This window comes from Rhinoderma darwinii, chromosome 4 (assembly GCF_050947455.1).
Source record: "Rhinoderma darwinii isolate aRhiDar2 chromosome 4, aRhiDar2.hap1, whole genome shotgun sequence".
Lineage (NCBI taxonomy): Eukaryota > Metazoa > Chordata > Amphibia > Anura > Rhinodermatidae > Rhinoderma > Rhinoderma darwinii.
Genome location: NC_134690.1, coordinates 184,759,675 through 184,775,697, shown reverse-complemented (window position 1 = coordinate 184,775,697; position 16,023 = coordinate 184,759,675). Strand labels below are relative to the sequence as shown.

General features: G+C 42.4%; 1 protein-coding gene across 1 annotated transcript in view; it reads left to right on the top strand.

The window, feature by feature from the left end:
• COL21A1 (collagen type XXI alpha 1 chain) overlaps positions 1-16,023 on the top strand; it is a 384,255-nt gene that overhangs the window by 162,166 nt on the left and 206,066 nt on the right. The window contains exon 7 of the mRNA XM_075864141.1: positions 15,717-15,794. Within this exon, the coding sequence (XP_075720256.1) occupies positions 15,717-15,794 (78 nt within the window). The remainder of the gene's footprint in view (positions 1-15,716; positions 15,795-16,023) is intronic.

Below are 16,023 nucleotides of genomic sequence, written 5' to 3'. Positions count from 1 at the left end.
AGACGACTTATTCTTTTTATGGAGTGGGGATGAGGAAGAGGCAACAAATTTTGTCGCTTTTCTGAATAATAATGACTGGGGCCTACAATTCACAATGAACATATCCAACATCACAATTGACTATTTGGACTTCACATTATCCTTTGAAGATAATAAAATCAGTAGCAAAACCCACTTTAAGAATGTTGATGTTAACAGCTAAATACATTTTTCTAGCGCCCATTTTAAGCCATGGCTTACAAATATCCCCAACAACCAGTTCAAACGTAATAAGAAAAATTGCAGTTCCATAAAAACTTTTAAACAGCAAGCTAGTATCCTCAAAAAAATATTTTATGAGAAAAATTACCCTCGTGAGCTGGTCCAGTCAGCCTATCGTAAATCCCTACAAATTCCGCAAAAGCTCCTATTAAATAAACAAAAAGAGAGGACCCGGTCACAACGAACAAAAGAAAATTCAACTTCATTACGGATTTTAATAGTGGTCATAGGACGATAAGGAACATCCTAACCAAACATTAGAGTGTGCTGTCAAATGACACTGTGCTAAAAACGATCCTACCAAACAAACCTAACTTCAGATATCGAAGAGGTAGAAATATTAAAAACATACTTGCCCCTAGTAGACTGAGAGATATAAAAGGGAAGGCAAATACAATAATTAGCTTTCTCCCTAAGATAACAGGGTCCTATAGATGTAATACATCTAGGTGTCAGTGCTGCGCTAATATCCAACACAGACAGTTGATGGCCAAGTGCAATATAACGGGAGAAATATTCACAATTAAACATTTCCTAAATTGTGCGTCAAATTTTGTGGTATACCTCTTGGAATGTACATGTGGACTACAATATATTGGTAGGAGCAAACAAATGCTGAGAACCAGAATAAACAAACACAGATCCAACACAAATATTCATTTTTTAAAACACAGCGTTTCTAGACATCTGCACCAATATCATGGTGGACGCTTTGAGGTGAAGATCACACCACTAGAACAAATTCCCCTCAAGGCCACTAACAGATTCTCACTTCTGAAAAATAGGAAATCCTTTTGGATTTACAAATTTTGCAGTCTCTCTCCGGAGGGGCTGAATGAGACCCGGGAGAACACTTGCTAAATAAAATATATACCTTATGGGGCCATCAGTACTAAATAGCAAATATAAAAATCAATTCAATATTAATCGCTAGTAAAGGATGATAGCACAATGTATGACACTTTAATTCATCTACTTAATTTAGTGTAGCCTCATTATACTATTTTGGCACCTTTGTAAAAATTGTAATAACAGCAAAAATGTTGGCGCTGGACTAGATCATATACATTGTTTTTTACCAAAACCAGCCAGTCTAAACTTTGCCCATTGTTGTTGGATAAGGATGTTTTTTTTTTTATACATTCTTATACATTTTTACTTTTCATTCTGGTCGATAATAGATCAGGTTTTTATCACAAACATACAGTACTATGCATTGTTTTTTTATATATATTTATACATTTTATAATTTGATATATGTATGTATACGTGAATGTATTTTTCAAATATGGTAAATATTTATTCATTTATATGAGAAAGACAGTTGTGATGACAAGGTAAAATATCCATCATTACAATAGTAATAGTTTATTTTTCACCTGCATATGATCAGGAGAAGCTACTACTTGACATTACCGTTTGATCTAGATTGACCTTTGGGGTTAACTCACTCCCCCTTTCCTGTTTGTATAATCAGGTGTAATTACCATCCTGGAAAAAACGCTTGTCTCCTCTTTTTTCCCCCGGTCTTTCTGTGCATAAAATGATGCCCGTTTCTTGTGTAGCACTGTATATACCTGAGGAAGGGACCTGTCCGGTCCTGAAACGCATAGTATCCATTACAAATAAAGCCTACTTTAACCGGTTAAGGACTAGGCTGTTTTACAGCTAAATGACCAGAGCAAATTTCACAATTTTGCTATGCGCTTATTTAGATGACTATAACTCAGCAGGTGAATAAAGTTCATCTTTGAATTTTACACTCTTTTTAAAGGACAGATAGGGCTTTGTTTTAGTGGCATTTGTCAGTATATATCATTTTTATTTTTTTCTCTAAAGTGGGCAAAATTGGAAAAAAATGCAAGAATTTAGCAATTGCGCCAGTTTATGCTAGCATTTTTCACACACGGTATGGACCACGGACAAAATTAATCTCCTTTCACATTCTTCCACTTCTCCCGTGCATGGGGATACCAAATATGTGTGCCTTATTCACTGTGCGGGCATGTGCCAGGGCTTGGCATAAAAGGAGGCTTTTCGGCCTTTTCGGTCCAGGAATTTTGCATTTGATTTTATAGCCGCATACTGTTTTCTGGGGGGTGTAATGCTGCTGAAACATTAGAATCACCCCATAAATGACTTCATTCGCACAAGTAGACCCCACAAGGTTTCCTTCAAGGGGTTTATCATATTTTTAGACAGTCCAGTTTTCTTCTGAAAGTTTCTTGAATAAGATGGAACAAAAAAAAATCAGCTATTTTTTAGCAAATGCGTCAGTTTAGGCTAGTATTTTTCACACACGGTATAGACCACAGACAAAATTAATCTCCTTTCACATTCTTTCACTTCTCCCGTGCATGGGGATACCAAATATGTGTGCCTTATTCACTGTGCGGGCATGTGCCAGGGCTTGGCATAAAAGGAGGCTTTTCGGCCTTTTCGGTCCAGGAATTTTGAATTTGATTTTATAGAAGCATACTGTTTTCTGGGGGGCGTAATGCTGCTGAAACATTAGAATCACCCCATAAATTACTTCATTCACACAAGTAGACCCCACAAGGTTTCCTTCAAGGGGTTTATCATATTTTTAGACAGTCCAGTTTTCTTCTGAAAGTTTCTTGAATAAGATGGAACAAAATAAAATTACCTTTTTTTTTAACAAATGCGTCAGTTTATGCTAGCTTTTTCACACACAAAATGGACCACGGACAAAATTCATCGCATTTCACATTCTTCCACTTCTCCTGTGCATGGGGATACCAAATATGTGTGCTTTATTCACGGGCATGTGCCCGGGCTTGGCATAAAAGGAGGCTTTTTGGCCTTTTCGGTCCAGGAATTCTGCACTTGATTTTATAGCCGCATACTGTTTTCTGGGGGGCCTAATGCTGCTGAAAGATTAGAATCACCCCATAAATTACTTCATTCACGCAAGTAGACCCCACAAGGTTTTCTTCAAGGGGTTTATCATATTTTTAGACAGTCCAGTTTTCTTCTGAAAGTTTCTTGAATAAGATGGATCAAAATAAAATTAGCAATTTTTTAGCAAATGCGTCAGTTTATACCAGCATTTTTCACACACGGCATAGACCATGGCCAAAATTCATCTCCTTTCACATTCTTCCACTTCTCCTGTGCATGGGGATACCAAATATGTGGGCCTTATTATAACATAGAGAAGTAGGAGGGCGGACGATAGAAGAAGCTTATTTCACAAATCGCTTTTTTTCAAAGCTGGTTTTACAAAACTCAACAGAGTTTCTATAACACTTCCAAAATATCTGCTCTTGAAGCAGAAATCCCAAAATATTCATCTAGGGGTATAATGGGAATTTATTTTTTGGGGTTTTCTAAAATAAGAAATTGCAGGTTTATGCAAATGGAGCTCTCCAGCAGATGAACTTTAGAGAATATGCAAACATGACATCCACCCCCCACCCATTCCCTCCCTCACCCTTGGAGTAAAATCAGGGGAAAAATAAAAACGTAATGTAGGGCAAATATATTTTCAACGAATTAACTAAAATCTAATAATTCAGAACAGTGTGGTATTTTTTAAAACATGGCTCAATGCACAGGCCTGGTTGTGAGGGACATGAAGGACAGAAATATCGGGAATCTTTGCGGTGCCCGTCTTTTCTGCAGACGCTGCACTTTTTCTGGGGGTTGCTTCTGGTTGGTGTTGGGGGAATCCGACTGATGAAGTGTCTTTCAGTCAGTCGCGTGACATCCTCAGACTGGGGGCATTCTCGGGTGTCCTGAACATCAAAAATGAGGCCTTCAATAATTTTTTCCTGGAAATCCAGGTATGTGTCTCTGCCTCTGTTTTTTTTGTAGAGCACAAATGAGTTGTGGATGGCCACCTGTAACAAATAAATGGCCACTTTTTTGTACCAGGTTTTAGTTTTGCGTTTTACTAAATAAGGCTGTAAAACCTGGTCGCTTAAATCCACCCCCCCATGTACTTGTTATATTCGGACACGCTCACTGGTTTGTGCTTGTCCGATGTTGCCCCCCTTTCCCTCACTGCCACTGTTCCTGCGGTATGAATCGTGCTTAGCACATACACATCTTTGCGATCCCTGAACTTGACCGCCAGCAATTCTTCAGATGCATAAGCACAGGAGTCCCCCTTTACCATGCGCTTCCCCACTAATTGCTGTGGAAAACCAATTCAGTTTTTGCGCATGGTACCACATGCCCCAGTCCTTGCAGCATGCAAATGCCTAAACAGGGGCACACTGGAATAAAAATTATCACAGTACAGGTGGTACCCCTTGTGAAGCAGAGGCTGCATGATCTCCCACACGATCTTACTGCTGGTGGAAAGATCAGGGGGGCATCCAGGAACATTTATTGTGCGGTCCCGCCCTTCATAAATTCTGAAGGCGGTGGTATATCCTGACCCGCTTTCACACAATTTGTAGAGCTTAACGCCATATCTTGCCCTTTTTGAAGGTAGATATTGGCGAAAGCTAAGTCTGCCATGAAAGTTGAGGAGGGATTCGTCCACACTTACATTCTGCTCAGGGGTGTAGAGTTGCAGAAATAAATTATTCAGGGAATTTATTAGCGGTCTTATTTTGAACAACCGATCCCGGTTTGCATCGGTACTTGGGGGGGCCTGTGCGTTGTCATTGAAGTGGAGGAACCTCATTATTGTCTCATAACGAGACCTGGGCATTACTGCAGAATATACTGGGGTGGCTTGGGCGGGTCTTGTTGACCAGTAAGACCTAATGGAGGGCTTTTTGACAATACCCATATTTAGGGTGAGCCCCAAAATTTTTTTTAATTCCAGCAAATTGGTGGGCGTACAATCTCTGGCATGGGTGGATGAAGGTTTCTGCCTTATATATTGAGTGGCATATAAATTTGTTTCGTGGACAATCTGATTTAGGATGTCGTCCGTTATAAATAAATGGAAGTAATCCATTTGGACAAAATTTGTATTGTCCACGGTTATGCCAGGAGTGGCAGTAAATCCGTGGATTCTAGGCCCAAAAGATGGGGCAGGTGCCCATACAAGAGCCTGGACTGAAGGGACCAGGCTGTCCCGTACTACAGCGCTACTTGGTCCTGCGCTTTCAAGTTCTGCAGTTTCAACTGCATCAGGGACAACGTCCCCTGAAGATGAACCTGAAGTGACGCTGTCATCGTCACTACCTAAAACAGGTTCCATCTCGGACGCCATCTCTGATGCGGTCTCCGACTCAGACCACAGCATGGCGTATGCCTCCTCGGCGCTAAACAACTTCCTCGCCATAACGTAACTAACACTAACACTAACTAAACAAATTGTTTTTTTTTTTTGTTTTTTTTATATAAAACACACAAACTAACTGCTATATATATCTACACTACCGCTAACAAAAAAATAAACCGCTATTGCTATATATATTATATATATGTGGATATATATATATAATTATATACTCCCTACCTGCCTATTCTAATAGAATAAAAGATAGAAAGGTAGATATATAGAAAAAAAGATAGATGGATAGATAGATTGTATAGATAGATAGAAATCTATCTATACAGAGAATGTTTTAGAGTGTAACTGTATTTTTTGTGTAAAACTGTAACTGTAATCTTCTGGCAGCAATTCTTCCGAGTCTCTTCTTCTCCTCAAACTGAAACAATGTTTGAGGAGAAGAAAAGAGGCAGGAGATTTACTGCCAGAAAAGTCTAAATAAAACAAATGTGGTCGCTGTGATAGGTTTTCACAGCGACCACATGTTCAGGGACCATCAGATTGGTCCCTGATACTCTGCCCAGTGCCCAGAGCTGTTGGTAACAGCGTGGGCACAGGGCTGTGTGCACGCGATCGCGTGCACACTGTTTTCTATGCAGAAATGCATGTGATCGCTGTGATTGGTTGTCACAGCGATCACATGTTCAGGGGCCAAAAGATTGACACCTGACATTCTGCCCAGTGCCCATGGCTGTTAGCAACAGCCAGGGCACAGAGCTGTGTGCACGCGATCGCGCATGCACAGTCTCTGAAGTGCCGCCGTAAATAGTCTATACGGCGGACTTTAGAGACCCTGACCGCTCGCCGTATATTTACGGCCAGCGGTCGGGAACCTGTTAATATACTTTGTTTTGAATACCTACCTGTCAGGTGCCATATCCCGAATACTGCAACTTTTCTTCTCCACATCCTGTGCTCTGTTTCAAACGACCTGGTTAGGACATCGCCCCTCACATTTTTGTCAGCAGGACTGTAGTGGAGCACAAATTGGAACTGTTTGAAGAACAGCGACCACCTGACTTGACGGGGGTTTAGCCGTTGAGCCGACTGGAGATAAGTGAGGTTCTTGAGGTCGGTGTATATCAGGATAGGATGACCTGCGCCCTCTAGAACATGTCTCCACTCCTCCAGATGGCCAATAACGCCCGATCCCCAATAAAGTAATTGCCCTCAGACGTCTGCAGATTTGGAAAAATTAGTAGGTATTCCTGCTAATGACTGAGGCAGAGGTGGCTGGATGGGATGGATCTGTAACAGGCAGCGGTGTGGACATTTGGGACTCATTTGAGAACTTCTCTGGAATTCCAATCCAGAACTGGAGCATGCAACCGGAGCCAAGGCAGGCCCAGTACAACCAGATTGACGGCTTTGGGCAAGACAAGGAAGATAATCAGGTTAGTATGAAGGACTCCAACTTGGTACTTCAGTGGCTTGGTTTCAGACATGATCGGATTGGGAAGAGGAATACCATTCAGCGAGGCTACAGCCAAAAACCAATAGATCTTGTTGGATGAAGTTTGCTGTGGATCCTAAGTCCAGATAGGCAGAGACCTGGGGCGACTTCTCGCCAGACACTATGGTCACAGGAATGATCTGTTTGGAAGATAATTTTTATTTAGTGCCGTTCAGCTTAGGGTTGTCTCTCCCACCAATCCTAGCCACTGGGGTCTTTTTGGCCTCTAGGGCCATAAACACACAACATGGCCTCCCAGGCCGCAATACAGACAAAGACCTGAAGTGTGTCTGCGTTGTTTCTCCTGGGTAGACAATTTGACCCGGTCCACCTGCATAGGCTCCTCTGGTGGGACAACTGATGAGGATAGTAGGGATTGCTGGAAAGTAGAAGGTAGCCTAGGAAATCTTCTCTCCCGATGAACCTCTTGGCATCGCTCCCGTATCCTAATGTCAATCCGGGTGGCTAGAAGAATGAGATCATCCAGGGTAGGTGGCAGATCGCGAGCGGCAAGCTCGTCTTTAATCCCAGAATACAGTCCCTGCCAGAATGTAGCCACCAAGGCCTCGTTGTTCCAGGCTTGTTCTGCAGCCAGGGTACGGAAGAGAATGGCATACTCACCCACGGAGATGTCTCCCTGGTGTAGGGTCAGCACGGATGCAGCAGCAGATGAAACTCTCCCAGGTTCTTAAAATATAGAACAAAAAGTCCGTAAAAAAACACTGCAAGTCACGAGTCTCCGGTCCCTGACATTCCCAAATCGGGTTCGCCCATTCCAGGGCCTTGCCAGTAAGGAGAGAGATTATGAAGGCGAGCTTTGCGTCATCAGAGGAGAAGGCCTTTGCATGTAGTCTGAAGTGGACCTGGCACTGGTTCAGAAATCCCCTGCGGGACCTTATGTCTCCGTCATAGCGAGGAGGTAGCGGCAGGCAGCATAGGGAGTCGGCACTGGTACTGACAGGAGGTGTTGTAGGAGGAACAGTAGGAACAGGTGATTAGGGCTAAATTGTAATATAATTCATGTGCACGCGCTGGCTTATTAAGGCCGGGCACGAGCGTGTGCACGCACCCTACAGGACACAGCCGAGCGGAGCGTAAGTGAGTTCTGGCGTCTCCTAGGAAGGAGATGCCAGCCAGCACTCACAGATCCATGGCCACGGCCGCCGAGGGGTGAGTCTGAACGACGGTCCGCGGCCGTGGACGCTACACATCTATGGATGTTAGTGGCGTATATAAAGAATCAGGGAACTACATAATAAATGGGCATGCTGGACGCTTTGTCAATAATCAAACATAAATTTCCCTGTAAATTATTATTCTTTTCTTTATATTCTTTATGCTTTTGGTGAGTTCTTGTTAGTCTGTTTTTTTTCTCGATTTTTTGCGGGTCGGACACCAAAAATAGACATTATGTCAGTTGATTGTTGTATGTCTTTGCACTTTGTTCTCATGCTTGTCACGATCTAGGGGTATGTGGACCCACTAGGCCGCTCCGCCATAGCAGAGTGGCAGCTGGCCCAATAACAGTTTATAAAGTCTATGCAATTGTCCTTAGCACAAGAGCACCTGTAAGGGTATGTGCACACACACTAATTACGTCCGTAATTGACGGACGTATTTCGGCCGCAAGTCCCGGACCGAACACAGTGCAGGGAGCCGGGCTCCTAGCATCATACTTATGTACGATGCTAGGAGTCCTTGCCTCGCTGCAGGACCACTGTCACGTACTGAAAACATGATTACAGTACGGGACAGTTGTCCTGCAGCGAGGCAGAGACTCCTAGCATCGTACATAAGTATGATGCTAAGAGCCCGGCTCCCTGCACTGTGTTCGGTCCGGGACTTGCGGCCGAAATACGTCCGTCAATTACGGACGTAATTAGTGTGTGTGCACATACCCTAAGAGTATAGACAGTAGCAGAGGCTTTGGCACGGATGGAACTTCACGTGGCAGATGACGCATGACTTTGCGGATGATACCAGACATGGTATATGACAGCAGGCGTGGCAAATGACTACAGATGTGGCAGGTGACACCAGGCGTGGCAGATGACAGCAGGCGTGGCAGATGATACGACTCCAACTAAAGCCTTAGGTACAGGAGACCAAACAGCAAAAGGATACAGGATACAGGAAGCAGGATACGGGAACACTGGGAGCAGGATACAACTAAGGGACCATTTGCAATCTGAAAATGGGTAGATAACAACAATGCTCAGGCAAGGAGTGGAATGGCAGAGCCCTTTTTATAGTCCAGGGTGATCTGGGAATATGTAGGGGAACTTTTAGTAAGCGCGCGCGCTGGCCCTTTAAGACTGCTCCATAACACACAGTCTAGGACAGGATGGCCACGTGAGCTGTCATCTCCGAGGAGGGAGATGATGGCAGGAGGCCAGGAGTCTGCGGTCGCGGCCATCCAACGATGGGGAGCAGCGGGCGGCCACAGCCGTTACAATAATGAACTGAATGTATTAAGCATAAGTGTAAAATAAAGGAGGGAAAAAAAGGAAAAAATAAAAGCATTGTTAGCAAGACAGATAAAACAAAAGCAGATAAAAAGAAATATATACTCCTCAACGTTGAGATTACAACACCAAGAAGGGCAAGCTGTAAGGTTATGCAAAGTAGCAGGTGTTGCTAAGATCTGTAAATCTCAAGCACTTAGCTCCAATGACCAGTAAACTCCCCAGTTTTCAATCCCATTGAGGACCTGTGGTCAATCCTCAAAAGGCAGGTGGACAAACAAAAACAAAAAAATTGTGACAAACTTCAAGCACTGATTAGGCAAGAATGGGTTGCCATCAGTCAGGATTTGGCCCAGGAGCTGGTATCCAGCATGCTAGCAGATCCGACGTTAGGGGGGGGGGGCAAACTGGGAATTGCCCAGGGCCCCATCCTCTTAGGGCAACCTGCCCACGGCTGCTACGGGGCGCGCGCTGCCCGGTCCATAACATTGACATCCACATTCACTTGTATGCACGTCCCCAGGACGCATAGTGGTTATAATATGGTCCACAATTACGGACACATTCAGTTCTATTGTCCGCGGACACCTTTCTGTATCACTACGGATGGGTGTCTCCGTGCTGTAGAAATGTTCCAAAAATGATGTCCGTTCTTTTGCATTTTACGGGCCGTGTTCCCATACTTTCACGGCCCGAAAATTCAGACGGCCGTCGGCGGCCGGTCGTGCCCACAATAGCGGGCCGTGATTACGGGCATGGACATGTAAAGGGGGCCTAAGGGTGTGTTCACATCTGCGTCTGGCTTCCGTCAGACCTTTCTGTCAGGGGAACCCATGAACGCAAACTAAACGGAAACCATAGGTATCCGTTTGCATTACCAATGATTTCAATGGTAATGTTTTCGTTGAAAATGGTTTACGTTTGTCTCCGTTCTGTAAGTCTAACTGCGCTATTGTTTCTGCCAAAAAAAACACTTTACGGAATGGAGACATTGAAATCAACGCCGAATGGAGCTTGTGACAATCGCTCCAATAAATCTTAGTTTTGTATGTGCATTTCTATTTATTATATATGAGGTAGTCATGTTCACTTTTTGTATCATGTTTATATGTTTTGAAGCCTTAAATTTTGATTTGATCACTATATTTTGGCATTTTGCACTTGTATGTATATTTAAATTAAATGAATTATGTTAATTAGGCATTGACTATTTAAAGCACTATGAACCTGTACATCACTATGCTTTAGAAAAGTCCTATTGCGGGACTGAAACGTTGCACTGATGTTGGCTGAATAAATCACAGTTTTTTTACCTTCTACTGGAGTGCTGCAAGATCTTCTTTCGAATACATGATTTAGTCCGGGACAACTTGCTTGGCAGCCATACATTGGTTGCATTGTGAGTGCTGCTGCTTTCTTTTTTGTATATATGTATATATATATATATATATATATATATATATATATATATATATATATATATATACACTACCGTTCAAAAGTTTGGGGTCACCCAGACAATTTTGTGTTTTCCATGAAAACTCACTCTTATATTTATCAAATGAGTTGCAAAATGGCTAGAAAATATAGTCAAGACATTGACAAGGGTAGAAATAATGATTTTTATTTGAAATAATAATTTTCTCCTTCAAACTTTGCTTTCGTCAAAGAATGCTCCATTTGCAGCAATTACAGCATTGCAGACCTTTGGCATTCTAGCTGTTAATTTGCTGAGGTAATCGGGAGAAATTTCACCCCATGCTTCCAGAAGGCCCTCCCACAAGTTGGATTGAATTGATGGGCACTTCTTGCGTACCATACGGTCAAGCTGCTCCCACAACAGCTCTATGAGGTTGAGATCTGGTGACTGCGCTGGCCACTCCATTACAGATAGAATACCAGCTGCCTGCTTCTTCCCTAAATAGTTCTTGCATAATTTGGAGGTGTGCTTTTGGTCATTGTCCTGTTGTAGGATAAAATTGGCTCCAATCAAGTGCTGTAGACAGGGTATGGCATGGCGTTGCAAAATGGAGTGATAGCCTTCCTTATTCAAAATCCCTTTTACCTTGTACAAATCTCCCACTTTACCAGCACCAAAGCAACCCCAGACCATCACATTACCTCCACCATGCTTGACAGATGGTGTCAGGCACTCTTCCAGCATCTTTTCAGTTGTTCTGCGTCTCACAAATGTTCTTCTGTGTGATCCAAACACCTCAAACTTCGATTCGTCTGTCCATAACACTTTTTTCCAATCTTCCTCTATCCAATGTCTGTGTGCTTTTGCCCATATTAATCTTTTCCTTTTATTAGCCAGTCCCAGATATGGCTTTTTCTTTGCCACTCTGCCCTAAAGGCCAGCATCCCGGAGTCGCCTCTTCACTGTAGACGTTGACACTGGCGTTTTGCGGGCACTATTTAATGAAGCTGCCAGTTGAGGACCTGTGAGGCGTCTATTTCTCAAACTAGAGACTCTAATGTACTTGTCTTGTTGCTCAGTTGTGCAGCGGGGCCTCCCACTTCTCTTTCTACTCTGGTTAGAGCCTGTGTGTGCTGTCCTCTGAAGGGAGTAGTACACACCGTTGTAGGAAATTGGCAATTTCTCACATGGAATAGCCTGTAGGAAATCTTCAGTTTCTTGGCAATTAATCGCATGGAATAGCCTTCATTTCTAAGAACAAGAATAGACTGTCGAGTTTCACATGAAAGCTCTCTTTTTCTAGCCATTTTGAGAGTTTAATCGAACCCACAAATATAATGCTCCAGATTCTCAACTAGCTCAAAGGAAGGTCAGTTTTATAGCTCCTCTAAACAGCAAAACTGTTTACAGCGGTGCTAACATAATTGCACAAGGTTTTTCACGTGTTTTCTAATCATCCATTAGCCTTCTAACACAGTTAGCAAACACAATGTACCATTAGAACACCGGAGTGATGGTTGCTGGAAATGGGCCTCTATACACCTATGTAGATATTGCATTAAAAACCAGACGTTTGCAGCTAGAATAGTCATTTAGCACATTAACAATGTTTCAAAAATAAGGAATTTTCTAAGTGACCCTAAACTTTTGAACGGTAGTGTATATATATATATATATATATATATATATATATATATATATATATATATATATATATATATGTATATATATGTATATATATCTATATATATATACATACATACATGCATACAAACATACATACATACATACATATTTTTAGGTCAGAGATAAGCAGGGCTACAAGAAAAGAAAAACTGAGAAAAAAATAACATTGCCGATTCTATGCTTTTTGCTTGCCGCACCCCAAAAAAATGAATTTATTAAGATGAAATGCTTACATATGTATTCTAAAAATTGTAATTATAGAAAGTACAACTTGTCCTGCAAAAGACAAGACGTCATACAGCTACATAATGTAAAAAATGCATAAAAGATATAATAAATTCAGCTGATGGCCGTGGGTTCTGCTCCCGAGAATCCCAGCCATTCTGATTAATATATGGACAGCTTGAGACCCCCAAAGCAAGAGCCGCTACTTGTCAGCTACTTCCTGTTCTGGCTCATAAAGAGGAAGTTGTGAGTGGGGGCTCCCCTCTATGATGTTCATATGCTCTAATAGGTCAAAACTTCTATGTGCTACGTTATGTGTCACTAAACACATCACGAAGTCTAACCTGACATTTTTTTTACTTACTAGAGATGAGATGAATTGTTTTAACCTTTATTTATGTTTTTAACATGGCTATGTAGGCTTCTAAATAGCTTTAGAAAATTTTAACCACAAGGTTATATAACCAAACATTCTTTATTGCCTACATCCAAAAATGGGGGTCTATAAAAGTTGTCATATGGGGGCAAATAGGCAACTAGGCTAATGACAGAAGTTATAATAATTAAAGAGGTTCTGCCATTTTATTAAAATGGTGTCCCATAAGCAACTTTAGGGGTAAGGTGCTAGTTTTAATATATAGTACATCCAGATTCTGCCTCCATATTTTTAGTGGTATAATTCACTAAGTTGTTATCACCATGTTAAAATTACCAGTTAGGAAAACATATTTCTATCTGATTTATCTGGTTCTAATAATTAGTATTTTACATCAAACATGAAGAATGGAAGTGCACCTCCCCTTACATCTTCACCTCTGCAAGGCTTTGAGTATTCCATTACTTACACATCCATTCTACTTATCACCAAGCTTAGTTTACTGTCTGGGAAAGCAGATTCATACCAGATACTGTATGGAATACATGAAAATACGAACCAGCTGCTGCACAGTATTAGTATTAGTAAATTCAGTCCCATTTTTTAAATACATGCCATATGATAAGAGACACCTAAACCTAGAGATTGTGGGAATATTGTAAGTCATGTTTCCCAAATAGTAAAACTAGACTGAATAATGGCATTGTTCACTTCAGATTTCTCTATTTTTAGAGCACTGTATTTAATCTTATCAGGTAGAGGCCCCTTGAAATGCAGGGAAAATAGCTTGGCAGGCTAAAACATGCTCTGAATGCATCCTCCTATTTATGTGCATGTGACAAGCCTTACAAAGTAGCAGAGCCAAAGTATTCCTAAAAATACTTTGTTGAAATAGTTTGCTAATGTTTACTGTATCTGATCATACTTATTTTGTGTAAACAATGAAAATGCAGCGTTAAGAATATGCACTAGCATTGTGTAGTGTGACACTTAAAGAGAACCTTTCACCTCCCCATACATGTGCAGCTGAGTGCAGCATGTAATGGGGAGGGCTGAACAAATCCTAGGGCACTTTACATTTTTTTCTACCTCCCTCCGTTATTTAGATATCGGTGCCGTTATATTTGGCACCCGATATTTAAATAACCCCCTGAACAGTCAACGGGGCGGATATGGACAGTGCCACAGCAAGGGCGAGCAGAGAAAGTGCACGCTCTCTCTCTCTTCAGCTTTGAAGATCAGTCTTTTCACCCTAACTGGCAAGGGGGCATGTCACTGCTACGGGCATTGTATGAGCTGAAGAGATGAGAACTCCTCTCCCCAGCTCTTACACTGTCCATAGCAGAGACATGCCCCCTTGCCAGTTCGGCAGACAATACAAGACTGATCTCTCACAAGAGCTGAAGAGATGAGCGCTCCTCTCCCCAGCTCTTACACTGTCCGTAGCAGAGACACGCCCCCTTGTCAGTTCGGTAAAGTACAAGACTGACCTCTCGCAAGAGCTGAAGAGATGAGAGCTCCTCTCCCCAGCTCTTACACTGTCCGTAGCAGAGACACGCCCCCTTGTCAGTTCGGCAAAGTACAAGACTGACCTCTCGCAAGAGATGAGAGCTCCTCTCCCCAGCTCTTACACTGTCCATAGCAGTGACACGCCCCCTTGCCAGTTCAGCAGACAAAGTACAAGACTGATCTCTCACAAGAGCTGAAGAGATGAGAGCTCCTCTCCCCAGCTCTTACACTTTCCGTAGCAGATACACGCCCCCTTGCCAGTTCGGCAGACAATACAAGACTGATCTCTCACAAGAGCTGAAGAGATGAGAGCTCCTCTCCCCAGCTCTTACACTGTCCGTAGCAGAGACACGCCCCCTTGCCAGTTCGGCAGACAATACAAGACTGATCTCTCACAAGAGCTGAAGAGATGAGAGCTCCTCTCCCCAGCTCTTACACTGTCCGTAGCAGAGACACGCCCCCTTGACAGTTCGGTAAAGTACAAGACTGACCTCTCGCAAGAGCTGAAGAGATGAGAGCTCCTCTCCCCAGCTCTTACACTGTCCATAGCAGTGACACGCCCCCTTGCCAGTTCAGCAGACAAAGTACTTAGAGGAGGCATGCGTAATGGCACTAAAAAGCCCCATAATGCCATGCAAGCTACGCTGTTTCTGTAACTACCATTCAGTTCTATGGGACTTATGGAAACAGCATAGCTTAGCGAGCTACGCTGTTTCCGTAATTCATGTTTCCATAATTCATGGTCGGAAATCCCACGATTCAGCCACAACACAGAGCAATAGAACGGGGTTTAGGGGGCCCCGTTCTAGAGTTAGGTGAGGCTCCATAAGACTGTACTATACGTAACTCCTATGAGTTCTTCACAGTATATATTTGGCAGGTAGAAACAGCTGCACTGGAGCTCAAGAGAAAGTTAAAATTGTGCAATTATCTTACTGTACCTTGAGTTAAAGAATCTTCCCAATAATCCTCTGGTTCACAGTTGTATTTTATTCTTTGACGAGACAAATGTATGATTATTGAATAAGTAACACAATATTTAGCAGCTGACTTTTTTTTTACAGTTTACACTCCAGAAGCTGAGAATATATTGTGATCCAGAACAGAACAAACGTGAGACAGCTTGTGAGATTTCTGGAATGGTAAATACTTTATATGTTGCAGATGTGTATACATCTCAGTATTACAATAAAGGTGTATTCACACAGTGTGGCTATGGCGCATTTTTGGTGCGCACCTGAAAAACACACAGAAAACATGAAAAATTGCAAAATCGCGGCAAATCGTGGTAAAAATGCATGTGGTTTTCGGCCGCGTGGAAAAAAATGTGGCAAAAACCGTGGCAAAACCGCACCATGTGAATGCACCCTT